Genomic DNA, 27,384 nt, shown 5'->3' with positions numbered 1-27,384 from the left:
GATGAATAATAAGTCATTTTTATTTATTTATTTTTCGCTTTTCATTGTTTTTGTGAAAAAAAGTATTTTTTTTGGGTACTGATGAATTAAGGATATGAAATGAAAGAGTAAGAGAATCCCAAGCAATCAATCTTGTCCCTTCAAACTTATCCAAATACCTTGTACCATCACAAAGGTTATTAATTTTTTTTTTTTTGGATAGAACTAAACTAGTGTAGAATGCAACTTTTGAAGCAAAAAAAAAATGTTATATATTGGTAGCAGCTTATTGTGCCGTTTTTGTCAGACTAGCAGGGATCTTTTCTTCTCTCAAGCAGGGTAGGAGATATGTTTTCTGCTACCTTATACAGGGATTAGATTGGTTCCATTTGGAAAATTCCAAAAGTACACCCAAAATGGCTGGTATATGTGGAGGTAAAAAGGATAAAGAGGAAAAAAAATAAAGAGAGAAATTAATAAATGTAATAAAAAAATTCTTTTTTTTTTTAATGAGTTCTCAATACCCAACTCACTTAAAATTTTCTGTATCGAAAAAAAATTAATATCTCCCTCTATCCTAGATGTGTAGTTAATGTAAATAGATTAAGAATATCTAACAAATATAAATTTAGACTTAAAATTTATAAGTATTTTTTGACAGTTTTTTTAACACCCTTTATTTTTAATAGAGAAATTTTCAAAAACATTTTTAACTTATACAATCAGACTATCATAATTTCATTATCTTACTTTTATAGAAAAAATAAATAAACATAAATAGAGATACAATTAAAAAAATATTAATGGAACTTTAAAGTTCTAAATCATCTATTGTTTTGGAATATAAAAAAGTCAAAATGATTTAAAAATTAGAATATGAAGAGTAATTTTCCTATTTAATGTGTATTTAGATATCAATTTAGAACCACATTCAATAAAAAAAAACATACATTTTAATATAAAAAATAAAACATATGAATATAACTTTTTTTTTTAATTTCAGTTGAGTTGAACTCAATTGATTTTCAAATACATTCTTACGTTTGGATATACAATTATTTTTTTTTTTTAAATGTAAGGGTGATTTTCCACTTTCCGATACAAGCTAGAACGAATGTTTAGACGTTTCTAATATCAAATCAAACAAAGTCTTAATTTCTCCGTATAGTAAAGCACGTTATTGGCACTTTGGCAGCTTGAAGGATCACTGAAGGGTAACAAAATTAAGCAGGTGTGGCAAATTAATGCTCGGGTATGGTGTTCAAACAAGAGTCCTTCCATCTTTACACTTCGGTAGATTTGATCAATCCATGCTCACGATCATGGGTCATAGCAAACATAGGTGGAATTTGTCTTTCATTCTCTAATGCATGTATTAATTTATTGGCTTGTACAAGGTAATTAGTGTGATCTTGATTTTTTTTTTGTATGTTTTTTTTTATAAATGAAATGACATTTTTTTTATGAGAAACAATTTTGTATGAGTCAAGTAAAATTATTATAAATATTAAAAAATTTAAAATTCAAATTTAAAATCACTTGTTAAATTGTCATAATTCAGTGTTTTTTTTAATCTATAAAAGTTGGATTTCATTATAAGAGGAACAACTCATTGACTATAATTTGGTGGTTTATGTAAAAGACATGTTTCACTTCATTAATGAAATTCTTTTTCTTATCACACAAATAAAAATTGCTATTTCACTTTTTTAGGAATGTTAAGAAATATTATCGAAACATATGTGTATAGTGTGTTTTAAGGTTGATAATATTGAATAATACTAGCAAATTAACTATTGTTAATGTATTTCTCCTTCTGAATATAATTTTTTATCTACGACTCATTAATGAACTTTAGTAATGTTTTTTTCTCTCGACTCCATTTTTTTCATTTACAACACATATACTCAAGACTTACTTAAAAAAGACTTAATTTAGTATTATTCAAGCCAACATCTAGTTGATTATATTTTATTTGATTACTTTAGACTAATCAATTAATCATTTTCAAGTACAACTTCTAATATAAAAAAATCAAAATAAATAATTCACAATAACAAAAACTTAAATAAATAGACATATCAATGGTCCGATCACAGGGTTAATAAAATCTTTACTTTAGAATCCAAAAAAAAATATTTAACATTAATATTTGTATAATTTTTGTTAGGTTCATGATTTAGGCCCTTCCAATATAAAGTTTTTGCAATATTCATAATCTAAATTATTTTTTTAGGTAAATTAGCTTGTTTCAAATTGTTAAAGAGTAATCTCATTTTAAAATTTGGTTTAGACTTAAAAATATATTGGACTAATGTTGAATAGGAAAACATTGTCACACTATAATAATAATAATAATAATAATAATAATAATAATAATAATAATAATAATAATAATAATAATAATAATTTAAGTCTCGATAGCTTGTATTATGCTTGAATAATTGGATACTTTAAATATGGTGAACTAAAAATGGACAAAAGGAAAACATTACTCCTTTTAGAGACTATAATATTGATGGATAAAAGTAAACGAAGAACTAAAAATAAGATAAAATATAAGTACTAAAAATTAAAATTTAAAATAATTAATTGAAGAAAAAAAACCTTAATTAATCTTACTTTCTTTAACCAACATATTTCCTTAAAAAAAATACCTTCAGATACCACTACTAAATATTAATGACAAAATTTAGTAACAATTATAATTTACGGTAGATTATATTAGAATTTATATTTCTAATACAAATTCAATCATAAAAGTGGTACTTTTATAATGATTAGTATAAAATTAACAATTTATAAATCATATATAGATATTAATAATACATAGATTATTTTCTCTTAATATATACATTTTTATTAAAAAACAATAAATAAATATGAACATCTTTTAAATCAAAATTTAAAAAGTATATATATGATGTAGAGAAAAATAATATTTCGATCCCCTCGTATATAGTATTAAAATTAAGATACTGTTGTCAAGTATCATCTTCAATAGAACTAAAATCGCCATATAAGCATTTCAATTTTATTTCGCAATGGTCAGCTTTCTTGGCAAAGTATAGAATTGAGTCCAAATTCAGTGTGTCACCCACCAATTCCAACCACAAATTTCTTTTTTAATGTATAAATAATAGGCACTCTATAAAATTTTCTGCTAAATACAATGAAAAAGAAAGACGCATTTTTTGATAATGGTAAATATTGATATATTTCGTGTAATATCATCTATTCAACTTCATTTAATTATTGACCTTAAGACAACGTTATGAAATTAAAGCATTATTAATAAAAAATAAAAAATAATTTTCTTAAAAATAAAAAATATAAATACAAAATCTAACATCTTATTAGAATTTTTTAAAATATATGAAATTAGAATATTGTGTGCTGTCTGCATGTGACAAATAAAGTAACTATTGGGCTTATAACTTATAAGTTGCAGTATTAATCATTACATCACAATTCACAAATATTATAAATAAAGCTGTGTCATACTCATACTCATATGATCCATTAATCAGAGAAAGAAGAAGCAGAAACGCAACAAGAAGAAGAATACGTTCATTCAGAGCACTAGAAAGAAAAAAGAATGATGTCTTGCATTTCCACAATTCCAGAGTTTGTTCTTCCACACCTCTCCATCCCGTTACAAATGCTCAAGAATTGCTGCTTCTTGCACCATGTAACTTTCTATTTATTCACTTTCGTCCTTCTTGAAACCGTTTTCTTGCTTGAACTTGAATGCATGATCTCACTTAACTTGTTTGTGTTGCGTACTTGTGTTAGGAGCATGGATTCTGATTTTTTGAATAAGAAGAAGAAACAAGTTTCAAGGTTAACGCCACCTGTCTTCTGTGATCTTGGTGTTGACCGCTTGGAAACTTGGGATCCAAGCAATGGATTTGAGTTTGGCAATTTTATTGCACGAGAAGCCCTTCTTGACGTAGAGTATTTGGTAACCTTGCTTTCTTGTTTTCTTTCTTTTTTCTTTTAACGTTTTGTATTAATTATGCTATTCATGCATTTCTTTGTGTTGCAGGCTGCAGCGCTGCTAAGAGCAGAATAATGTAAATTTGAAAATCTATCATATAATCATATAGGGTATGCCATTAGTTTAGTGCTTTCTTTCTTAACATAATGATAGTGTAGATCGAGATTTAGTGCATTATTTATTGGATGTCACTAATTCTCGTTATGTTTTATCCAGATATGGTGATTATCTCAAGATGAAATTTGCTAATGGGGTAGGGGTTGATGCTATTGCTAATTACTTTGTGTACTGTGTGCAAATACAACGGCGTGTTTCTTGATGAAAATCTTACCAAAACATTCCTAGATGATTTGACCATCAAAGAATCCTTTCCCTTATATATGGTGCCTGATCAGTTGAGGAAGGAGCAGAGGAATCTAAACCCCTCATTAGTAGAAAGTATTGTAGGAACCCTTGATTTGAATACCCGATATTTGCTGCAAGGGGAGTCCTTTCCTGGGGTATGTTAATTTTTACTACATCACATTTTTTGTATCGTTTGATGCATAATATTTTAACTAGTAGTTTATTTTCTGCAGGATGTGGTGGATCCTTCTGCCCCCATCAAGCAGATATGGTCATATTGAAAACTTGTGTGTTGAGAAATTAGCTCGTGGCAAGGGTATTGCAAGCAACACGCTGTACTTTGCTGTTGAATATGCAAAATCTATTGGTGTACGTGGAACGTGTATATATGCATGTGGACAGAGACAATACACCTGCGCAGATAATGTACCAAAACTTGGGGTTCCAGTTAATTGATTAATACAGTACAACTCTTTTCTTCATCTTTATTCTTCTTCATGAAATGCATAATATATAATTAGGACAAAACAGACATTAATTAAATTAAAAATAAAAGGCTATATTTATTACGCAGTTTGTCCCTTATTTAAGACGAAAAATAGCATGAACACTGTGTTCAGCGATAAGAAATAGCGAGACTCAAATTCAGTGTTAGTCACGGCTCACGCAAATTGACTTTTCACCGAATATAACTGCCTTTATATTCAACTGCAAAATATACGATCTTTTCTTTCCATTAATTTTGTAAATTATTACTTTTTTCATAAGAAAATTACAAAAACGCCATACGTTTAAACCTATGTTCTCTTGTTTGTAGTTTATCCTTTCTCCCCAACCATCCACATAAAAGTTGTATATTTTAACTTAACCTAAGGCTGTTATTTTAGTACTTGAGATAATTATTTATTTCATAAAACTAAATTTGTAGGGGATAAATATTTTTAAGTTAACGAGTGAATAAATAAAATAATTTAATCAAGGACATATAATAATTTAAATTACATAAAACTATGATAATTTTATAATATCAAATGGCAGTTTTAGAAAAAATAAATGTGATTTATTTATTGTAATTATATATAAAAATTTAATAATTAATATATTAATTATGAGATTACATCCACCTATTTTTTTTAAATGAAAGAAGTTTGTAAGTTACACAATGCATTTTAAAAAAAATACTATAGTTATAACTTGTTAATATATTTTTTCAAAAAAAAGTTAGTGTATGTTATCAAAGGAATAAGTTATGACGTTACACATGAATGTATTTTAAAAAAAAATTAGTAGTTAGCAAGTCTCATTAATTTTTACTTACCGTGCAATTATTTATTTTAATAATTAATTTATTGACAATTAATATTTATCGCACGGGTCCATGCTATGACAAAGAAAATGAGGTGATCCATATGCTTACGTCACATCTCTTTCTAGTGGGGAATTGCGTGGTTTGGTGCCTCAACCTCAAGTCTCAACTCAAGAATCTAGCCAATAATAATAATAATGAACCACCAATACCATCGTCAAATATATTCATAATAATTAAATAATGTTTGGTGGGATTCATTCAGATTTCAGACGCACTATGACAATAACATAGTGCTCGTGGCATCGCTAGCACTCACCATTCAGCAGGCAGGTACTCAAACAAAACAACCTTATTTTCATTGCTCAATCTCATTTTTCTGTCATATATTAAGTGTATTTGTTGAATGTTGATGACGTTGAGACACAAACTGCACTTTTGTTTTACAGTTTGTCCTACTTTACGGTTAACAATCTTTTTAACCCTTCGGTTTTGTGTCTGTCTAGAACCAGAACCACAACCATCTGTTCAATCACTTTATTTGTCACATCCCCTTGTCAAGTTCACGCACAAAAATATCCTCTTTTTTAATTTATTATTTTAATTTATTGCTCGAAACATGTTTTAAGTATTTTCCAAGGTTTTAAATTGCAGTGGCCGCTGTGGTTTTGTCAAGATCTTTGATCTCGCTAGGAATTACCAACAAATATGGCCACAATTGAGGTCTGGACTTCAAAAGCCTAGATGTTGGGGTTAAAATCGTGGTCACTATCCCTTTTTAACACCTTGGTTTTCCTAAGATTGTGATGAAACGAGTAATTCATGCTTCTATGTGAATGTGACAGTAATACAGCTGAAAATTTGTTTATATCTGTTTCCCAATCAGTTAGGAAAATGAGTTGTGAGGACTGACTGTTACCCTTGGGTTACTCTTGGTGCTGTTCCCCTTTTGTAGTGAAGAGATGCCTAATGATTCTTTTCCATTTTGTCTCAAATTACTGAAGATGAACTAGTATTTTGTATGGGTTTGGGTTCTGTTGTAATGTTCATGCTTCCTTGGCAGTTAAGATTAGAGTGACAACCCCTGTTGTTCCTGTTCCATTCATGTCAGCCTCCACAGGTTCATCCCTATCCCTTACTGAAGCACAAATGACTGCAGAAGATCAAGTGCAACAGATTGAACTGTTAACATCCACAGATGATGATCATGGTGGTGTTATTGTGGAAATGGACAAGCCTATGGATTCTGCAACCTTTGTGTCCATTCTCAGAGCTTCAATTTCTCAATGGAAACAGTTGGTACTGTCTAATATGGCCTCTTTATCATAAATAATATCATCGTGATTGATTTTATTTGTTGGTTAGAGATATACTCATACAATTGTAAACCAGGTGCAAGGCTTTTTCCATTTTAAACATTGCCTGTATAGATAGGTATTATATATGCCCCCGTCTGCAAAGGTCAACAAAACAAGCTCACAAATAAAATTCTAGGCGATTGCACTGTATAAATACTGACCATCTTGTCTTTCGTTGCTCATATTGTTTGTAGTCAACTTCTGTCCCCCTTAATTTATCAAATTGATGGGCAATACTGGTGAAACTTTAGATTTGGCACATGATAATGTGGCATATCCATATCAAGTATATGTATTTTGTTCGTGTTAATGCTGTCAAAGAAAAAAAATTTAGCAAACAAATCTGATTCTTGGTTGGCGATTTTCATGAGTCTTGGTGATTATTCCTTCCGCTCCCCTTTTCATGGTAATCCTGTTTCTTCTTGATTGATGTATACTGTATACACACATAAATATAGTATTAAAAGATTAGTTTCTTCTTTGCTATTAACCTGTCATTGATTATGCATAACTTTATGTATTTTCATTTCATTTTTTGGTAATATCTGAATTATCCCAAAAATATCATTATTTTTGCTAACTATCAATCTAGCAATGGGGCAATCTAGAGGAACACTTTCCATTTAAAATTTATATCCACCTTTGTGGTTTAACTCTGTCTTTAAGCAATCAAGTTTCCTGACTATTTAATTTCCTAAAATCAATTATGTTTGAGATGGACTTCATTTTTCAGAGAATGAAATATATCTGTCATATATGTGCAACTTAATTGGTAACGAAATCATGACAAGGATAGTTCACAATATGAATAATAATGTTGATTTATTATTCTGGCACGATGTTTATTTTCACTACCTCTACTTAGAATCTAGATATCTTTGTTTATTTGAGTTATTGACTCAACATTTTCTTGTAGGGCAAGAAGGGTGTTTGGATAAAATTGCCTATTCATCTAGTCAGTCTAGTTGAAGCTCTAGTTAAGGTGACTCTTTTCTTACTGTGTTAATAATGGTTACTACTTACTCTTAAGAGGTCTGGTTAGTGGTTGATGAAAAAATGAATTCAACTTATATCCTTATGCACCAAGTTTGTGTGTTAATCGTTATTTCGTTTGGCACACTTCTGTGTAGGAAGGCTTTTGGTATCATCATGCAGAACCAAAATATTTAATGCTTGTGTATTGGATTCCTGAATCCACAAATACTATTCCAGCAAATGCTACACACCGAGTGGGCGTTGGTGCACTTGTCGTGAATGAGAAACGAGAGGTATTTTGCTAATCATAATATTGTGCAACCGCATGATCAGGCTTCTAGGTAAATGGAACTTGGAAGCACTCCCTTGTTGTTGAGGGAGCTGTCACCAATATTTTTATATATACCATTCCTTTATCTTGATAAAATGATAATGTTGAACTTGGATGAAATAGAAGTTGTATATGACACTTATTCTAGAGAAGAATACTCTGTTTGCATCATTTATGAGTGAAAGGGAAGAAGCACCTAGCATCTCATTTATTCATAGAAATAACATTGATGGATAGACTCTATCTTTGTTGGTTATGTTAAATCATATCTTCATATCCTAATGTGTGAGTTGAACTCAAATCAAACTTCTCTGTCCCTTCACTCCCGCTTGTGTGAGGGTGGCTGTAGATCCATCTCTGCTCCTGTATGATTCATCATTAGTATTTCAGTGAACAACGAGTAATGTGTCTTTAACGGAAAATTGTTATTCGGAGTTCAAATCTATTGGAATTTGAAGTTTAATTTCTTATTTCCTTATTATTAAATGATCTTAGGTCCTAGTGGTTCAAGAAAAGAGTGGACATTTTCAAGGAACTGGAGCCTGGAAATTCCCTACCGGAGTTGTTGATCAGGTAAATGTGCTGAATATCTTTCATATTATAGTTTAAGAAGTTATTTTGCATGTATATAATCTACTCATTGCACCTTTATAGGGAGAAGATATATGTGTAGCAGCAGTGAGAGAGGTCAAAGAAGAAACAGGAGTAAGTAGTCTCCCTCTGGTACCTATTGAATGTGGGCTAATCATGAAATTCTATATATACGATCAGCTGTAAATAGTTTACCATTGTGCTTCTAAACCTCGTGATTTTGGATTGTATCAATTTCAGGTTGACTCAGAATTTGTAGAAGTATTAGCATTCAGGTAGCATATATTGCACATTTCATTGTTAGTTGTTGGAAAAATTTAGGAACTTATTTTTGTTTATTTAGTTCTTATTGTTGAGTTTACAATTTAGATAACTGGGAGTTCTTTTCTTCTTTCATCTTAATATCTGATCTACAGACAAAGCCATATGTCATTCTTTGAGAAGTCGGATCTATTCTTCGTGTGCTTGTTGCGCCCTCTTTCTTCTGACATTCAAATACAGGAGTTAGAGATAGAGGCTGCACAGGTGCGTATAATTTAATTGAAACTAATCAGTAATTATGGTATATTCTCCGTTTGCCGTTTAATAAAATGTTCAATGTTTATGGATCATAATACCATAATTTCTCTTATTCCTTTCATTTCTGCACATTTGGACCTTTCTTTTTCTGAGATTGCTTTTCTTTAACCCATGCAAGTTTGGAAATAAATTAAATTTCTTACAAAAAGACCCTGAGGAAATGTAAATTCATTATAACCAAAGGCACATATAGATTGTTAATATTATTCACTGCTGCAGTGGATGCCATTTGATGAATACGCAGCCCAGCCATTTATGGAAAAATATGAGCTTTTGAAGTGTATCAATGATATTTACATGGCAAAGTTTGATGGACAATATTCTGGATTTACACCTATATCTACAACATCAAACTTCTCCGACAGAAAGAGCTATCTTTACTTGAATGCTGGAGGCCTGAAGAAGAGCAATTCTTTGTAAGCATTAACAAAGATTTACACAAATAGAAAGGATTCAATCTTAACAACTCGTTGTTATTATTATTATTATTTGATTTATTATGTGAACAATGCATATCTACTATTTTTTAATCAATAAAAAATATTACAACGACAGCTATAAAATTCGATCTTAAAACTTTCAATCCCTACCATCTTAGTGGTTCAATGCATATCTACAATAGATAATTATCGTAATTTTACAAGAGTTAAATATAAGTAGAAGACTGAGCCAGAAACAAGTTTTCTTAAACATGAATTAGTAAGTCTTTTAATTAAAAAGCAATTGCAGTGATAATGAAATTCAGTTTCCGTTAAGGATGTTTTAAGAGTTTGTTGACGAACAAGGAAATATCCTTCTCTCCTTCTCTTGCAGATTCTAGCAATGGTCAAAGCTAATAATATTTCATTGATTCGACAAGCCCAAGGTTTTATTTTATTTTATTTTAAGTAATCATATTTTTGAAAGAGTTTAACCAAACATGCATTTTAGCCATGTGTAGAAGAAAACAAAGCCACAATGCCTTCTTAACATGTGGAGCCATTCGTCCCCTTGATTAATGACCACTCAGGCACTCACTAATATGCAAGACAAGATGACTCAGCGATATGATCTATAAGACAAAATGGTTCATATTCGAACTTCAAATCAGTTGAATTTTAGTCATAACGTCGCTGTCTCTTTCTCTTTCCTTGTAATTTTTTACACCTACACATATATAGACGAACGATATGCACATACGTGGAGGCGACAGAACATAATTTAATAGTTCAGTCGTGTGAAGCAAATACAAAACTTCACACAACACACGAAACTACAATTATTCCGTCTCTTCTTTCCCAAATATACATAACCTCTTATTCAAGTGATTCTAAATGCTTCACGTACGTAAAATATGTGAATGAAATATTTATCATTAATGAAGAAGATCTCTAGAATTCTCTTATGAAGTTTTTATTTATTTTTAAATTTTTTAAGGTTGTAATCGTTTAATGACTTTACTTTCTTTTTTGTGCGAGCGAGTTAAAATGTAATGCCTTTTATGTCTTTAGGCTTGAATTTTCCACGGTTGTGTTCAATTTAGTCTTGTTTTAAATTGAGTCCATTTTCATAGAATTTTGTCTTAGTTATAAAAAAGAAAAAGTCCATTTTGATGATAGCCGTGTAAACAAGTCAAGGCAGGAAAAGGGTCAGTCAAAACAAAACCAAAACAAGATTGATGTGTGATCTAGCCAAACAACACGTGCTGTCAATTTATATGTTCCACATAGGCCCTGCTTTTCATGTCCTGAGAGTAACACTGACCATGAAAACCAATACCCTCGAATCTTAGAGCTTTACGAATCAAGCTACCCAGAGGAGCATGCTTTACTATTAACACAATTAATCTTAAACTACTAAATATAATTAAAATACGTGCACAAATTAACTTTAGTCATAAATTTATGATTATATCTAGTTGCCAATTTGGGAAACCATATCAGTACTTGGCAAAGCAGCAAGTACTAGGAGAAATGGAAAAAGTAGAAAAAAGTGAGGAAATATTTGCAGCAATTATCAGCTATACTATAAAGATCCTGAATCCTTATGTACATGAATAATTGGCAATATTCTGAAGAAAGAAGAAAGAAGAAAGAAGAAAGAAGAAAGTGGTGTAGTGTGAGTGTGAAGTGTGAAATGAAAGATATAATAAGTATAGAAGAGGCATGATGATTATTATAGTGGGTTTGCATAAAAAGCAGTAGTAGCATGTTGATGCCTCCCAATCATAGCAGTCTTTTCCCCTTCGATCTCCCTGTACTTGTGGAGGTAAGCCTTGAGGGGCTCAGCATAGTCTTCAAAGCCGAGTGAGGTCATGGCCCACAGAAGATCATCACCGTTGATTGTCTTTCTCTTCTCTTTCTGGCACTTGTCTGATGCCTCCCCTGTCACGAAGCTGATGAACTCTGACACACACTCTTGCATCGTCTCTTTTGCTTCTTTCGAAATCTTGGCGTTGCCTGGTAACACCTTCTTCATGATCCTGCTCACGTTCGCTATGGGAAGGAGCCTGTCCTGCTCTCTGCACCCTCCCAATTCATTGTTTCCACCTCCTGATTCGTTGTCAGATTCAGCCATCACTCATCACTCACCCTCACAACACTACCTTATACGTCTATTTATATCTTTCACATCACTATTCTTACTTCTAGTTACGTAAGATTAATATACAAGTAAAACAAAATAAAAAAATTCCATTAGCAATCTGTCCTCATTCCAATAGTAGAAGATTCGATCTCTTACATAAAATATTGGGTCAGAGTTTTATTAAGAGAGAAAGATATATAGTTTTGATATATCCAAAATCTATCAAAACAGTTAATACTTCAATGTGATAATTCTAATTATGTCAAGTGGCTTATATCATAGATGTGATGATCCTAATTATGTTAAGTGAATCATATCTTAAATGTGATGATTTTAATTGAACTTATGATTAAAATATTAACATTAAAAAAAAGACTTAAATTACTTTTATTTCTTAATTTTAACTCTTAAATTATGTGAAAATTTTAAAATACTATATTAGTTCTATTTCTTTATATTGTAATTTTTTTTTATTCACCAATAACAATAACATGATTATAAAAAAAAATTCATTCAATTTTAACTCCATATTATATCAGAATTCCATTTTTTTTATAAGACTGGTTGATCACGCACTTGTTATTATATTTATGATGATAGCCACCATAAGATAACAGAATTAATTAATTAACCAGGGAATCCTTAAGTGGCAAGGTATTTGTATAATCCTGATGTGTACTATAATGAATTAATGATGATTAAGATTAGATTAGATTGTGAGTTTCAAGGGATTTGTTTTTATTTGTTAGTGGCAATTGAGTTTAATAACGATAGATATTTTAATTAATTAAAGGGGTAGTTAGGTGTTTAGAGGGGAGAAAAATTAACAAGGTTGGTTGGATAAGTGCGTGGGTTAAACAAGACGGCTTGAGTTATCTTGATGTTTATATTATTCGGGATATTTTTGGTTTCATTCTGTTGACCTCTGCTTCTGTGACATCTGAATGGTTTGTGGCCGTTGATGTACCAAATAGGTTCGTGACGTGTAAGCTTAATTAACTAGCATTTTCTGGTCTAGATCCACATAATTTTAATATTTTTTTTATAAACATACATTTATTCAATCTTACATTTCACACTTCTTTATCTGTATACCTTTTCTATTTTTTTTATTACACCTGCTCTTTTTTTTGTCATCCCAATCAATCTTAAAATGGGCTAGACATTTATTTATTCATAAGAAAAAAGTATGGCCTTTTAAGATAAATTCACTTTTTTTTTCCTTAAAAGCTTTATATATGCGATGGGTAAGTCTGCGTTACTTTTTTTTTTTTTTTTTTCCTTTTTTAATAATTGAAGAAACCCCCGAGCTAAAAAATTATTGTTGTATATGATTTGTTTTTCTAAAAAAAAATATATCAACAACTATTCTATTTTTTTAATATGTTTTTGAACCTTATTTGAAGTAAATTTTCATTAAAATTTACAAATAAATAAATTTTGTTGAATAATAGTTTTTATAATTATATTTAGATTTTATAGAAGAAGAAATCGAGTTTAAAAGTCAAATCTCAATTAAACATATTTAGTTTGGATTTGCTTAAGTGAGATTGAGAGAAGAGTTTTTTTAGCAAATAATCACTCAAATAAGGAGAGTATTCACGCTTAAGTGAGACAAAAGAGAATAAATTTAATTATTAAGCATTTCTTAAGCACCTTGTATTCATGTATAAGAAATAACCTTGTTTAAACCCTAAACATTTAAGTACGAGGTGTGTCAACATTGACAATGCTTAATTTTTTTTATTAATTTTTGTTTGTATAAGTTTAAAAATGGTAATCATGGGCATTTTGGCTAAAAAAGACTTTTGCTTCATATATTTTTTTATTTTTTATTTGTATTATATATTTTTATTTTTTAATTTTTTTTCATTAGTTATTTTTTATTTCTGTGTTGTTTGGATTATCATCTTTTCATGTTTATTTATTTAAATTTTGATGGATGTCATTTCTAAATTTTTATAGGACAATTGCATCTTTAAAAAAATGAAATAAAATTGAAGCACAAATTTGGGCCCAAGAAAAGAGTAAAATGAGAAGAAATAAGTACTTGGGTATTGGTAGGCCCAATATGCATGAAAGGGATAGAGAGATACATCTGTTTGGGCTAATAAATGAAAACAGAACTTCCCCTAGGGTCGATTAAGCCTAATGGTCGGAGGAATGAAATTGAGGTAGATTTATATCTTTGTAATCTGTTGCTATATATACAAAGGATACATCGATTTATAATTATTTTTTAATTTTATTTTTTATGATTTTATTTTAAATTTTTAAATAATAAAAATAATATTAAAAAATAACCATCTGTATAACTATTCAAATAAACCAATTACCTCTAATCATCATCCTCAATTTTTTAATCACATTCATTACTTAACTTTGATTTTTATTTTTTAAATAAAGTATAAAACATAGAATGTCTTAACTTCACTAATTTATAACATTAGATAAAAAAAGGTATTAAAATTTATAACCATTATTTGATCTCCATTATTCTTACGACCATTTTATCCTCAAATTATATACCTTTTTTACAATTATTTTATTTTTCCTCACCCTTACTCATATGCTTGGGTACACTTTTAACTTTATCTCACGATTTCAATTAGCTGAATGCTTGAATGAATGAAAAAAAAATGAATGGAGGGATTACTTCTACTATTTCTACTTATATTATATATATATATATATATATATATATATATATATATACCTTTTTGGATAATCTTTTTAATTGTTATCAGTTTTTTCTTTCTATCTTGCTAATTAATTGTTATCAAATTTTTTCTTTTTAAAAATTTTTGTATGTCTTTTTTTGGGATTGAAGTGTAAAATAAATATGTGGAGTAATATATAAGTGAGAAGGACTTACCTATATAATATTTCTAAGATTTTGAATTATAATACAATATTAAACTCGCTTATATAATTTATATCTATTCACGGATAATGTGTTGTCTAATATTAAAACTTTCCTTTTTTCTTTGAAGAAAGAGAGAATAGGATATGAGTGCGGGTGGGGCTAAAGAGTTTTTCAATTAACCATTGACAATAGGATGAATTTTAAAAATATAAATTGACTTCTTTAAAATATGAACTTATCATGTCTTTTATGAGTGTGAGAATAAGGAGAGCAAAACTTGTCGCAAACTCATTTCATTGTCATCCCTACTTTAGTATCCATTTCATGTTTATGATTTTATCCTTATAACTTTCAAAGCACTTATTTTTTTTAATGTAGTTTTTATTACACTTTCTAATAAATTATCCAAAACTACTTGTATTTGTAGTTCATTACTCTCTCATATTTAATTTAAATACCTTTTACAATTTATGTGAATTTTAATTTTGAAACAATTTACAGAGGCACAAAGCACTTTTTAGAAACATTTATGAGAATGTTTAATTTTTTATATTTAAAATATATTTTATTATTCAATTAATTAAAATTCATTTTACATAGAGACTTTAAATTAATTATTTTCATAATATTATTAACATCATTTTGAATAATCTATATTTCTATATTTGGATAAAAAAATTATATCGTAAAAAAAATTAATTTAGGATATTAAAAGTTGTTTTTATAGTGATACATATTCTATAATAACATAATATTTAATACTAAAACTACCTTACCAACAATTATATTCTCAAAATTGTTAACATGTGTTGGTATAGGTTATAGTAATATACAATATATGTTGTTGAATCTCATTTAAAATCAATACTTAAATTGTGTCTGTTAAATAAATTTATACTTATATCTATACTTATTATAAAAATGATATTTAGAGTATGTAACTGCTTTCGGTCTTCACTTTTTAGTGGACCACTATACGCTGATGTAAAAAAAAACTTCTTATATTTTCTTTGAATAATTATACGCAACTTTTTCATATTTTTCTGTGTATAACTGTTAAAGAAGATACACCGATTTATAACCTCTTTTCGTCTCCATTTTATTGGACAATTTTAACCTTAAATCTTTATATAATAAAAATAATATTAGAATTAATCACATGTGTAACTACTCAAATAAGTTAATCACTTCTAATCATTGAAACCTTTAATATTTAACCACCTTCATTACTTAACCTCAATTTTTATTTTATTTTAAATTTTTAAATAAAATTTAGAGACACGAAGTATTTCAGCCTCACTAGCCTTTTCTAATCAACTCTTATATATTAAATACAAATTTTTATACTGTACAAGAGAGTTTTTAGGGAATTTTCTTCAATGAGAGGGTTTGTAGAAATTTTTTTAACCTCTTTTCTAATTTAGTTTTATTTATCATAATTATTATGAATTAAATATTAATATTTTCAAATAATTTATCATTAAAAAAATAATTTTTTTATAATACAAATTATATATCATAAATTTAAAATATTTATGTATATTAATTTTAAATATAATTTATATATTTAAATATAGTATTTATATAAATATAATTTTAATTATGTATAATAAATATGTATGCACAAACCAAGTTACTAGTGATGTTCTAATTAGAGATGATTCTATTTTCATCTCTAGTTCCGTATTTGAATTGTTATATTTTCAATTTTTTTAAATAAAAAAATTAATCATTTTTATTTATTACATTAAAATAACACTACAACAAAATATGTTTTTAGTAACATTGGAAAATTGTTGCTAAATTATGAGTAAATGTTACTAATACACTTTTATTACATTTTATCAAATATAAGATAAAATTTATGTTACTAAAATTTTTTAACAACATTTTACATATTAATGAAAATATTTTAAAAAATGTTACCAAAGTGATATTTTGTAACATTTTAATAATGTTGCTGAGTTTTTGCAAACTTTATAAAATTATAATTAGATTGCACTATCACTTATACTCTATGACACTTGTTTACATCTACAAGTCCTTAATGATTTAACAAATTTGAAGTTTTTTTTTAACAAGAGAAGATATCATATGTTAGTCATCACTAAATGTAGACAATATATCAAAGTTTGCATATTTTAAATTTCACTTTATAGTTATATATATATATATTTTATGTGTCATTCTTTAACTTGATGTGAAACTTTAACTTTGAAAAATAATTAGAGATAAAATAAATATACTTTTTACATATCATTTTTCTATTCGAAGTGAGACTCAATTTTAAAAAACAATTATAAAAAATAATATTGAGATAAAAAATATTATTTCATCTATAATAATATTTACTAAAAATGTTGTAATAACCTATTAACTTAATTTATAATAACATTCTAATAAATATAAGTAGATAAATGTTGCTAAAAATGTTAAATGTAGTAGCGTAATTATTGCAATAATTTTTACGCTTGAATTTAAAAAAATAAAATAAAAACTAATGGCAAAATAATTTTTTTTTGGGCCGGTATAAAAAGTTCATAACACACATAGGCCAAATTTAGATATTAATTTAGAAAGTTGAATTAAGTTCCAGCCTTTTTAGCCCCTCTATTGTAACTTGTAACTCGCATTGGATTAGCTCACAGGGGCGAATAGCCCATGTGTTGTCAGCTCTAATTTTTAAATTTGAATTACTAAAATCTTATAGGTTATATCCTTTGGTACTCCACTAATTAACAATAGCTATTTTGAGCTTATAATTAACATTGATCACTTGCATTTCCGTATACTACTTTACTAACCACAAGGGATCTAGTGACGAAGGTTAAGCTATATATATACATGAAATTTTACGTTTTCTTATTATTATCATTATAATATTTTCTATCGAAAAAAATACCACATATTACTTAATTTTCAAAATTGAATGAAATAATGAATGTGAGTATTCGAGTTGAAATTCACAAGGTTAGATAGGCAAAGCCCGTACGTACACAGATAATGTTTTTATTAATAGGCTAGAGGAGGTGTTTGACGAGTTTTGGCACAGTTGAGATGTTCAGTATTCTTATTGAAGTGGTTTACTTAATTCAAATCAAAGTTCCATTCTCCTTTGGGAGATAGGGAAGTTGGGGTTGGGGACTGACTACAACTAGACAAGAATTGTTGCTTTGCTGCGATGTGAAGAGAAGAGAGATGTTTAGATATATAATATAGTTGGGACAGGCTTGAAAAATGACATCAAACATACATATATATCAGAGAAGAGAGGCTAAAGCTCAAAGTTACGCCACCAAGATTGTGTTATACGTGTCCCTGCTTAAAGCTTTCTCTCCTCTTAAATGACTAATTTTATTAATAAAAAATTTCATACGTAGGCGATAAAAGTAGGCCACCAACCTAATATAACTTAATTAACTTCCATCATGCATCTTCCTTCTCTTACTCGCATACCTTTTGTCTTACCCAATTTAACTTCCCATCTTTAATATACCCATGTTGCCCCTTTAATATATTTCTAATGAAAATTTGTTACTTCCCACGTATGGTTATTAATTTGATTATTTAATTAATGAAACAGCAAAGTCGTCAAATCTATACGAGGGCAGAACTGTAGTTTGCTAAATTTGAGAGGACAAGGGAAGCTGCGATTATATAAATGCAAAGGAAGTATCACCCCATTTCTATTATATTGTGTTGTCTCATTTCTCGAGAGGTTCAACATATCTTACGTAAAGCTAGCCAAAGTTGATAAACAAATTAGCACAAAGATGATGAGCTACGCCCCTGTGATGCTCCTTTTCATCTTGGTGCTTGCATCTCTGGTAGCAGGAGAGGACAACCCTTTGTTGGAGTTAGCAAGCAGAGAAGAAGTGGTGCAAATGGCTGGCTATGGAGAGGAGAAGCTATCCACAGTTCTCATTACAGGTTCAGTTCATTGTGAGGCATCACACCAACCTCATGCATGGCCAATACAAGGTATCTAGCTAGCTCATATCTGCAATTCTAAACTAATTAAGAATACCCTTTCTCCTTTTAATTAACTCTAGTATAATGCAACACATAGGCCTTTTATATATATATATGGTTGTAGCAAATAGAGTTTAGAGGGCATACACAGTTTCTGATTCTCCATATTTACTTCATTAAGTAGCAGCTGCATTCTTATGGCTAATTATATGAACTTGCTTGTTGCATTGAGTAAATCATCAAACTAATTAGAATATATGTTAGAAATTCAGTTTTGGGATTGGTTAAGGTTCTTGCACCCCTAAAGAAAACTGCCCTTGCCTAAAACAAACGCTAATGTTACACAACTGAAGATTTGCGGCAGTTGGTGTTCCATAGTTTGGTGGCAATTAATTAAGCAAAAGCTTGCTTTCACATTTTGGTAAAATTTCTACTTCAGAAAACAACAATACATGTTTTGTTTCTAATTTACTGAATGGCATTGGACATTATTGATCAGCTGTCTGTGATTGATTGTAACATAAATGGAAAAACAAATTAATTGATGGCAGAATAAAATACAATGACAATGATTCCCAACCTTTTCTGTCAAATGGTAGGGGAAGGAAAATCTTTCCTACCTCACGTTACATAATAATGATACATCAAGGGAAAATAAGTTGTCATTTATGGGAACTAGAAATAATATAAATAAACACTATATTATGTTATGATGATAATAATTGAATTATTTATTTTCTAATTTTGTTAGAAAGTATATAATGTAATGGTGTGCACGACAGAATTTTGCATTGAACTTTCTTGTGGTTTTTTATTTAACTTTTTTTTTTCTTCCAATAATTTTTTAATTAGTATGTGAAGAATCTTTTCTCACCAAATAAACATGCGAGTCAACCAATCGTATTACTTCCTAAAGATTAATTTGCAGACTATGGAAGCCCATATCTTCTAAATATGAATCATAAACAAACTCCCATAAATCAGTTTAGTTAACTAAGTCATTAAACATGATCATCATGAGTGCACGTTTGATCTTTGCAGAATATTCCAATCGTGTTGTATTCACGTACTCTCACTTCGTATAAGGTCTATTATGGATCTTTTCTAAAATAAATAATAATAATAAAAATAATAAAAATAAATAATGTACAAATACAAAATCATCACATCATTTCCAAGAAAAAGAAAATATGTAAACAACTCCACCTTGTGACATTTTATGTTTGTTAATATCATCGACAATACCATGCAGATTGTCAATAACAAACTAAAAAATGTTTTTTAAACACAAAAAAAGAAAAAAAATCCATCCTACACACCTACACCCTTAAAAAATTATATTTTATTTTTATTTGATTAAAATAAATAAAAAATTACTGATTCATTTTGTTGTTTAACCTGGAGCAAGTGTCACATGGGTGTTTTTCATAAATAGGGTGTCTAAAAAGTGATACCTTGGTGTAAAAAAAAAAAGAAAGTTAATCTCCTAATAACAACTATAACAATATATAAAAGTAATTCATAACAATATATAAAAATAATTCAGTACTTTTGTGTACACTTTTCTTAGAACATTTTTACCCTTTATTTATTATATTATAACTATACTTTTTCTTTAGTGTTGAATAATTCAGTAATTCTTTTTATTTCTTAATAAATCGCACCCACTACACTCATTTTATAACTTCCACCCGATTTGGAACTTTAACATATCCTGCTTAAATTAACATTTCACATATATATATATATATATATATATATATATATATATATATATAATATGAATTATCTTGCCTAGTAAATGAGTTTCATTGCAACTTGCAAGAACCATATATACGACACACAGTTGACAGAAATGCAAATCAATTTGCCTGCAAATTTGGTTAATTTATGATTTTCATACAGGAGCTTCGGTTGGGGTGAACTGCCAAAGCCATGGCAGCAAGTGGAGAGGGAAGTCAGCGGTAGCAGGAGGTGTAACTGATGAATTCGGAGAGTTTATGATCGATCTACCTTCCCACCTTCATGCTATTCCTAACTTGGAAAAGGTGTGTACAGTGAAGATTCATAGGATTCCAAAGGCATCACTTTGTCGACCAGCTCATGTGAAGAAACAAAAGGGACTTAGGCTCTCTTCCTTTGGGAATGGCATCCGTACCTACAATGCTGGAAGCATAAGGATCAAAAATGGGGGAAACCAGTGAAGATTGTAAACAAGAGCACCATGGCTCATTTGGATGGCGCTTATAGTCACAGTATTGGGTTGCATGGCTTTTAAACGTCTCACTACATACATATTACATTCTGTATACATATAGCATCCACAAGTTTGTACAACATACGCAGCTGAAATTTCCAGGTTGCGTGAGATTGACACATTGTTGTGTGAAGATCACTAGTATTTGCTCCGACAATGATATACCAACGCTTTTACTTGGGTTATAAACATCTATTTTGACAATTCCCCTCACCGTTTTACTAATTACAATTCTCTCTCTCGTGTCTCTCTCTCTCTTTCTTGGTGTCAACAAGATTATGGTATCCACCAATATATATTTTCCTATTTGGTTTGTATATAGTATTGAAAACAAAAAACAATCCTAAAGATGTTCACTGTTCAGAGAATATTATCATACACATGAATATCCTATATAAGAATTTGCTATTAATTGATCAATTGCTTAACAAATATCTTACATATTTCATGAAAAATAAACTTCTTAAAAGATATTCATGATTTTTTTTATAGAAAAATAGCGAAAGAATCAAACTTCCATAAATTAATATTAACTTGCATATTTTAACAATTTAAAAAAATCTCTTCCTAACTTTCTGCAAAACAAATATGCATAAATTAATTTTAATTTTACGAGGAGAATTATTTTCATTTTATAGGTCGTTGTTATCCAATAAGTCGTTGTTGAAAAGTTTATCTAAAATGTTCCTTGATATTTTTCAAACCAGTTGTTTCTTCGTGCAATATCCAACACGGAGGGGTTTTGTGTATTCTACCAAGAATTAACTTAATATAGCTCAACAAACATTCATATTTGCAAGCTAACAGACTTAGCAGAGACCCACGTAGCTCAACAACAAAAAAATTTAAGCTACAACCTAACAGTTACTTTAATAATTGAGAAGTAAGGGTTTGCCCTTATTTTTGTGGTTGGCAACAAAGACTATGTACTTTGCAACATCAGCACAGCAAGTAAGCTTATCTGCTTTATCATCAGGGATTTCGATGCAAAATTCTTCTTCAAGAGCCATAATGAGCTCTACCCTGTCCAAGCTATCCAGCTCAAGTCTTTCTGAAAATCAGCTGTTTCAGTAACCTACATAAAGAAATGTCAACTCTCAAGATTCCCACAATGTTTCCCTTTGGCATATAAGTCATTACAGCAATATTTAGTCTTCGAATTTGGCTATTCTAAAGTAAGCACTCACTTCAAAAGAAAAAAGTAAGAAATCTCAACCAAACCATACATGAAAAAATCAAGAGTTGTTACCTGTACATGCTTTAATCATGAATTTCATAAAATCTACTCCAATGATACCTTTTATGAACGGTTAATATATTTCAATTTTCTCTCTAAAGTGAATTGCACAACGTTAAAGGAGCCAAATCCTGATTTCACAATCACATAGTTGAAGAATAAAAACAGAGACATGGACTGTCCACTGTCCATTAGTAGAACATAGCCATATAAAATTGTAAAATGGCGTTTTGATCATTACATAAATACCTTTGCAGCTCAATTTTGTCATACTTCTTGACCAGTTTAATTACTCTGTCCAGTATCAGATCAGAGCTGACACCAGTTTAAGAGCACAACATCTCAAATGCACAAGCGCATTCACATCCCCGGCAAAGAACCATCTTTCGGTTGACCTTCTCAAATTCATGACTCAGTATAGATTTCTTTATGCTTTGCATATTTAAGAAATCTGCAAAAAAAATAAAAATCCAACCAGTGTTTTAAAGTGTTGTAAGCCAATAAGATTGAAAAGATACTATGTATATGATCAAAGAGCAAAAGTGATAACCGTGCAGTATCTTCCTCTTATCCCTAATTCAAACAGTGAATAGATACCTTCAAAAGGAAACGTTTTGCGTATAAGCTTTGCATAGAAAAAAAATCTTAAGTGCCCTTCAAAATCAGTAAGACAACATTTGGCTACAAATTAATTTTAGGAAATAATTGTTTTTTTTTTGTTCAAAATTTTCTCAAAAAACTGCTAAGAAAGAACAGAGAGAGAGAGATTTTTTTTCCTTAAATAATATAATCTAAATATGTCCTGAATAAGCAAAAAAAGAATGTTGGAACAGAACTTGATTGTTTGACAAAATTTATAAATTCAAGCTATAGTCTTTGTTATGAGCAGTAAAGATTCTAGCTGGATACATGAGCACACATAATTGAGGTCTCAAATGCCTATACTACTTTATCTCTTGTCAAGCAAGATATCACTAACGTGTATTGTATCCTTGTCTTCTAGTAATTTAGTCAAATCATAGTGCTTTTTCCTTGTCAAAGGGAATTGTATCGCATTCGATCAACAAAAACAGGAATAGGACATGTTCAAGAAACTCCTAGATCAATACAAGTAACAGCCACAAATATTTCCTTTTATTGCTAACTAAATCATGCTTAGTAGGTATAACTCTTTATACACAGAGAAGAAGAGCAGAAATTTACAGTGGGATAAAATGGCTGTGGCTCAACAATGAAAGAGAATAAAATGGATTGTACAGAGGAATCTAGAATTTGATGTGATGTGATGTTATGTTAGCAACGAGAACAAAACCAGGAATCGAAACTAAGGTCTCATAAGTCAGAACCAATTGGCAAGTAAAACGGTATTGGGAAAAACTGAAAGAAAGAAAGAAAGAAATAGTAGAAATGATAAAGGAGGCGGCAAAACAAAGGACAAGGGCACTCACGACACGAAGTGACTGAGATTGGTCGAGATATGCCGACAAGTGGGTTTGGTCGGCTACGTGTTCGATGTTTTGCCTCAAAGACCCTTACCTCCTGTTGTCTCGTTTCTCTAATTAGCAATTATCATGGATCCAATGCTGGGAAGAAAAAAGGACGGTTATGGTTCTGCATATGGCCAGCCCAATATTGAATCATTATGCCACGGACCCAGTGGAGTGGGCCCGTAGATAGTGGATCCAGCATGGCCCATATATCAGTATTTGTACCTATCAATCTTGTCTTGGCTAACAAAGTCAAAAGGCAATGCTAGTGTTACTGAAAGACTAGATTGGTGAATGAATTGTGGATACCTTTCTTCTTCCATATTTTTGTTTCTTTCTTTTTTGGATCTCACCTATCATCTAATAACTATCTGTCCTCTATTTCGAAAATTAGTTTAGCATACCAACTTTTAACATTTCCTGTTCAGGGAAAAATTATTCTTTTAATCATTGCAATATAATATTATATTATTGTAGTAATTTCATATAAGAGGAATAATTTAGTTCCGTGAAGCTAAAGAATCATTTAACACAATATAGAAACATGAGGATTATTTATAATATTAATACCTTATCCTAACATTTTTCAGTATTATTTGTATTTTAAATATTTTTATGCTGAATTCTTTAGTCAGTACAGGAAAACTAATAAAGTAATTAATGTTTTAATTTTCTTTCAAACATATTAGAATTGTTTGTGTTTTAAGGATATGGAGAGATTTGAAAACATTAAGAATGTGAGTTGGTATAAAATGTGGTTAAGTAGAGGTGGTGGTGTGGTGATGGTATTGGTAATTGACAATTGGTATTGTTGATCACCCCTCCAAACTCGTCGGAGAATATTCTTATTATTATAATTGCACGAGTGCTTCGCTTCTTATTCTCTCCAACTTGCAACTTTTCCCTTTCATTCCTTTGGTATCCTTGAGTTGATCATGGGAAATGTGAACGCCACTCGTTCAGAACAAGCAGAATCTTCTGCAACTCATGAGAACGCCATGCCTACTCACTCCCCATTCATCTTCACTCCTCAGGCAACTACCTATTCACTTTTTCATTCTTCATCTTCACACTACTTATCACCTTCACAACTTTTTCTTCCTTCTAATTTTGATGCTGCTTATCCTGATTCTCAATTTTCTTCTCTTTATTATATATTATACTCCTTTTGCTACATGCTTTATGTTTTCATCTTTCCCTTGTGTAGGTTCCGGTGCTTCCACTACAAAGAGCTGATGAGATGCATGTTCCGAGTTCAGGGTATGCAGATATGTATGCTGAACCAGGAATTCCAACAATGATTACTTGGAGTTATGATGGAAAGGAAGTAGCAGTTGAGGGATCGTGGGATAATTGGAAAACAAGGTTTGGAAATGTTACCATCGTATTTGCTTCATCTATGTCTTTAATACCTGCTTTAGCTGTTTCTTAGATTGTTGAATTCCTTGTTCATTAGAATGCCCCTGCAGAGATCAGGGAAAGATTTCGCAATAATGAAGCTACTGCCCTCTGGTGTTTACCACTACAGATTTGTTGTCGACGGACGAAAGAGGTACACTCCAGACTCTCCTTGGGCACAAGATGATGCTGGCAATGCTTACAACATCTTGGACTTACAGGTATTATTTTATATATATTGGACAAAATTCATATGTCATGGTCATTCATTATATGCATATTAATATGATTTTTCTTTTGTCTTTGAGAAAATTAGAATTATGTTTATGTTAAGGGTCATTAATTTAACATTCAAAAAAAGATGAATCTTGTGTTTGATATTTTTCAGTAATCTGGCATTGAATGCACTTTTCTCTACTTTGAGAGTATGAAACATTTGTTTATTTTCACTTTTTTTATTTGGACACCTACAATTGATTTTTCTTCCTGGAAGTCTTTTATATTTTTTTTTGCCTTTTCACACTTGTTGACTGCATGTCCCTTATCATCCTGCAGTCAATTACCAGAATTTTGTTTCAAAGGCACATAATCCCAAACTCATTTCAGGGACAAACTTTTTCAACGTGTCCCAATATATAAAACCAATGCCTTGACAAAATTGTAGGCCGGTGTGAATATTTTCCATTTATTTTGACTTGTCAAGAGAAGTCAGCTGGGCTGCTGAGATGAAAAAATGATAACTCGTGGTTTGCTATTTCTTTTGGATGTCAACACTACTTTATGACAGGTTCTCCATATTAATAGTAACATAATTAAATAAATTTCTCCATAAATATTTTTAAGAGCAAAACAATAAAAAGAATAAAGAAACAAGTTTCTTTTAAGTTAAAAAAATGTTTTTAAAGAAGTTAATATATATGATAAAGTTTTTATTACACAAAAAAATTATTTTATTTTATTTCTTATTTTTTCTCTCTAAAAATACTTACAAAGAATTTTATCCAAATAGAATCTAAATCAAATTCGTGTTATTCTGTATGAGTCTGAACTTGCGTAGAGGGCACAAAGCTTAAAATTCCCCCCTCTAGCAAACACAAGCAGACTGATGGAGTAATCAGTTTTAATATAGTTACTTATTTTTCAAATACTCTCATGACACTGAAGCAACACGTAAAAGGTGGCCAGTAATTAATCTTGTTGCATATCCACTATGATTAAACTAAGTGTCTGTAGATGTCATTGGTTTCTAAATTAAGATTAATGATTTCATCTAATATATATCTAGGATTATGTTCCTGAAGACATAGAAAGCATTTCTAGTTTTGAGCCTCCTCAATCACCAGACTCGAGTTATGATAACTCACAACTTAGTTCTGAGGATTATGGCAAGGAGCCACCATTAGTTCCTCCACTCTTGCAAATGACAGTGCTAAACGTGCCAGCAACAAATATGGAAATCCAACCTCCTAGGTCAAGACCTCAACATGGAGTGCTGAATCATCTTTACACGCAGAAAGGAAAGAGCATTCCTTCAGTGGTTGGCCTTGGTACAACTCATCGGTTTCTAGCCAAATATGTCACTGTGGTGCTGTATAAGTCGTTGCGAGTTGAACCATGAACATAAATTATAAACGACATGGAGCACAGTTTATAGAGCTTCACATAGTATAGTTATATGCCAGAAATGGGAAAAGTCAATATTGTATCACATATAATGCAGTTGTTTGATGATCAATCATCAGGCAATTTAGTTCCAAATCTTATATATTTGTTGACGCTTTTCTCTAGGAATTTTGGTTGAGTGATTCAAGGGATAAAAGTAAAATTCGTAACATGTTCTTATCACAAATTTGGAAGACCGATTTATTGCTTAGGATAACCACCCCATGCATTTTCTGTTTTAGCGTTTTTTTTTCCATTCCCTGTTTTGGAATTTGTTCTTTGGTTTTTTATACTTCATAATTTTGGAAAATGAAAATTGCTACTGGAAATTATAAAAAATAAATAAATGAATGAATGAAGGGCATGGATAGAAGTTTTATACTTCATAATTTTCTTGTGTGTCTCTCTAATAAACCTGCTCAAGAATCCACATCCGTAGTTTCTTATAGCTTTGCGTACCTTATTTAGTGTTGTGT

General features: G+C 30.0%; 4 protein-coding genes and 2 long non-coding RNA genes across 9 annotated transcripts; 4 read left to right on the top strand and 2 right to left on the bottom strand.

The window, feature by feature from the left end:
• Positions 1–2,351: 2,351 nt before the first annotated feature.
• On the top strand, positions 2,352–4,806 carry LOC145957785 (uncharacterized). The gene is made up of 5 exons (XR_014433782.1): positions 2,352–3,670; positions 3,775–3,943; positions 4,028–4,089; positions 4,196–4,479; positions 4,558–4,806. It is a non-coding gene; the product is annotated as an uncharacterized LOC145957785 (long non-coding RNA).
• Positions 4,807–5,804: 998 nt separating this feature from the next.
• On the top strand, positions 5,805–10,027 carry LOC109811356 (nudix hydrolase 2). Its single transcript, XM_020375079.3, has 9 exons — positions 5,805–5,963; positions 6,694–6,929; positions 7,905–7,970; positions 8,119–8,256; positions 8,790–8,867; positions 8,949–8,999; positions 9,126–9,160; positions 9,302–9,410; positions 9,684–10,027. The coding sequence occupies exons 2-9, from the start codon at positions 6,735–6,737 to the stop codon at positions 9,882–9,884; spliced, it is 873 nt and encodes a 290-aa protein (XP_020230668.3). The 5' UTR covers positions 5,805–5,963; positions 6,694–6,734; the 3' UTR covers positions 9,885–10,027.
• Positions 10,028–11,446: 1,419 nt separating this feature from the next.
• Positions 11,447–12,074, bottom strand: LOC109811357 (nuclear transcription factor Y subunit B-3). Its single transcript, XM_020375080.3, has one exon. It carries the CDS (start codon positions 12,018–12,020, stop codon positions 11,619–11,621), a length of 402 nt encoding a protein of 133 aa, XP_020230669.1. The 5' UTR covers positions 12,021–12,074; the 3' UTR covers positions 11,447–11,618.
• Positions 12,075–18,538: 6,464 nt separating this feature from the next.
• Positions 18,539–21,328, top strand: LOC109811411 (uncharacterized). The gene is made up of 2 exons (XM_020375166.3): positions 18,539–18,876; positions 20,773–21,328. The coding sequence occupies exons 1-2, from the start codon at positions 18,669–18,671 to the stop codon at positions 21,069–21,071; spliced, it is 507 nt and encodes a 168-aa protein (XP_020230755.1). The 5' UTR covers positions 18,539–18,668; the 3' UTR covers positions 21,072–21,328.
• A 640-nt stretch (positions 21,329–21,968) lies between these two features.
• Positions 21,969–24,171, bottom strand: LOC109811410 (uncharacterized). 3 transcript variants are annotated; one of them, XR_002240840.3, is made up of 3 exons: positions 22,912–23,329; positions 22,611–22,812; positions 21,969–22,199 (listed from the first exon to the last, which is right to left on the bottom strand). It is a non-coding gene; the product is annotated as an uncharacterized LOC109811410 (long non-coding RNA). The 3 variants fall into 3 exon arrangements; XR_014434278.1 differs by lacking the exon at positions 22,912–23,329 and adding an exon at positions 23,810–24,171 and having other exon boundaries at positions 21,969–22,812; XR_014434277.1 differs by having other exon boundaries at positions 21,969–22,812; positions 22,912–23,334.
• A 278-nt stretch (positions 24,172–24,449) lies between these two features.
• Positions 24,450–27,095, top strand: LOC109811397 (SNF1-related protein kinase regulatory subunit beta-2). 2 transcript variants are annotated; one of them, XM_020375148.3, is made up of 4 exons: positions 24,450–24,882; positions 25,056–25,213; positions 25,377–25,467; positions 26,532–27,095. In XM_020375148.3, the coding sequence occupies exons 1-4, from the start codon at positions 24,784–24,786 to the stop codon at positions 26,862–26,864; spliced, it is 681 nt and encodes a 226-aa protein (XP_020230737.1). In that variant the 5' UTR covers positions 24,450–24,783; the 3' UTR covers positions 26,865–27,095. The 2 variants fall into 2 exon arrangements, with proteins under 2 accessions (XP_020230737.1, XP_020230736.1); XM_020375147.3 differs by having other exon boundaries at positions 24,467–24,882; positions 25,305–25,467.
• The last annotated feature ends 289 nt before the right edge of the window (positions 27,096–27,384 follow it).

The sequence above is a fragment of the Cajanus cajan genome, chromosome 5 (assembly GCF_000230855.2).
Source record: "Cajanus cajan strain Asha chromosome 5, NIPB_CcT2T_4, whole genome shotgun sequence".
In the NCBI taxonomy this organism is placed as follows: domain Eukaryota; kingdom Viridiplantae; phylum Streptophyta; class Magnoliopsida; order Fabales; family Fabaceae; genus Cajanus; species Cajanus cajan.
This window is presented reverse-complemented; position numbering and strand designations above follow the sequence as displayed.

Coding starts and splice junctions, on each gene's coding strand:
- LOC109811356 (XM_020375079.3), top strand. CDS start 6,735: ATGTCAGCCTCCACAGGTTCATCCCTATCCCTTACTGAAGCACAAATG. Junction 6,930..7,904: donor TTTCTCAATGGAAACAGTTG/GTACTGTCTAAT, acceptor ATTTTCTTGTAG/GGCAAGAAGGGTGTTTGGAT. Junction 9,000..9,125: donor AGGTCAAAGAAGAAACAGGA/GTAAGTAGTCTC, acceptor TATCAATTTCAG/GTTGACTCAGAATTTGTAGA.
- LOC109811397 (XM_020375147.3), top strand. CDS start 24,784: ATGGGAAATGTGAACGCCACTCGTTCAGAACAAGCAGAATCTTCTGCA. Junction 25,214..25,304: donor TGGGATAATTGGAAAACAAG/GTTTGGAAATGT, acceptor CTTGTTCATTAG/AATGCCCCTGCAGAGATCAG. Junction 25,468..26,531: donor ACAACATCTTGGACTTACAG/GTATTATTTTAT, acceptor ATATATATCTAG/GATTATGTTCCTGAAGACAT.
- LOC109811411 (XM_020375166.3), top strand. CDS start 18,669: ATGATGAGCTACGCCCCTGTGATGCTCCTTTTCATCTTGGTGCTTGCA. Junction 18,877..20,772: donor TCATGCATGGCCAATACAAG/GTATCTAGCTAG, acceptor ATTTTCATACAG/GAGCTTCGGTTGGGGTGAAC.
- LOC109811357 (XM_020375080.3), bottom strand. CDS start 12,020: ATGGCTGAATCTGACAACGAATCAGGAGGTGGAAACAATGAATTGGGA.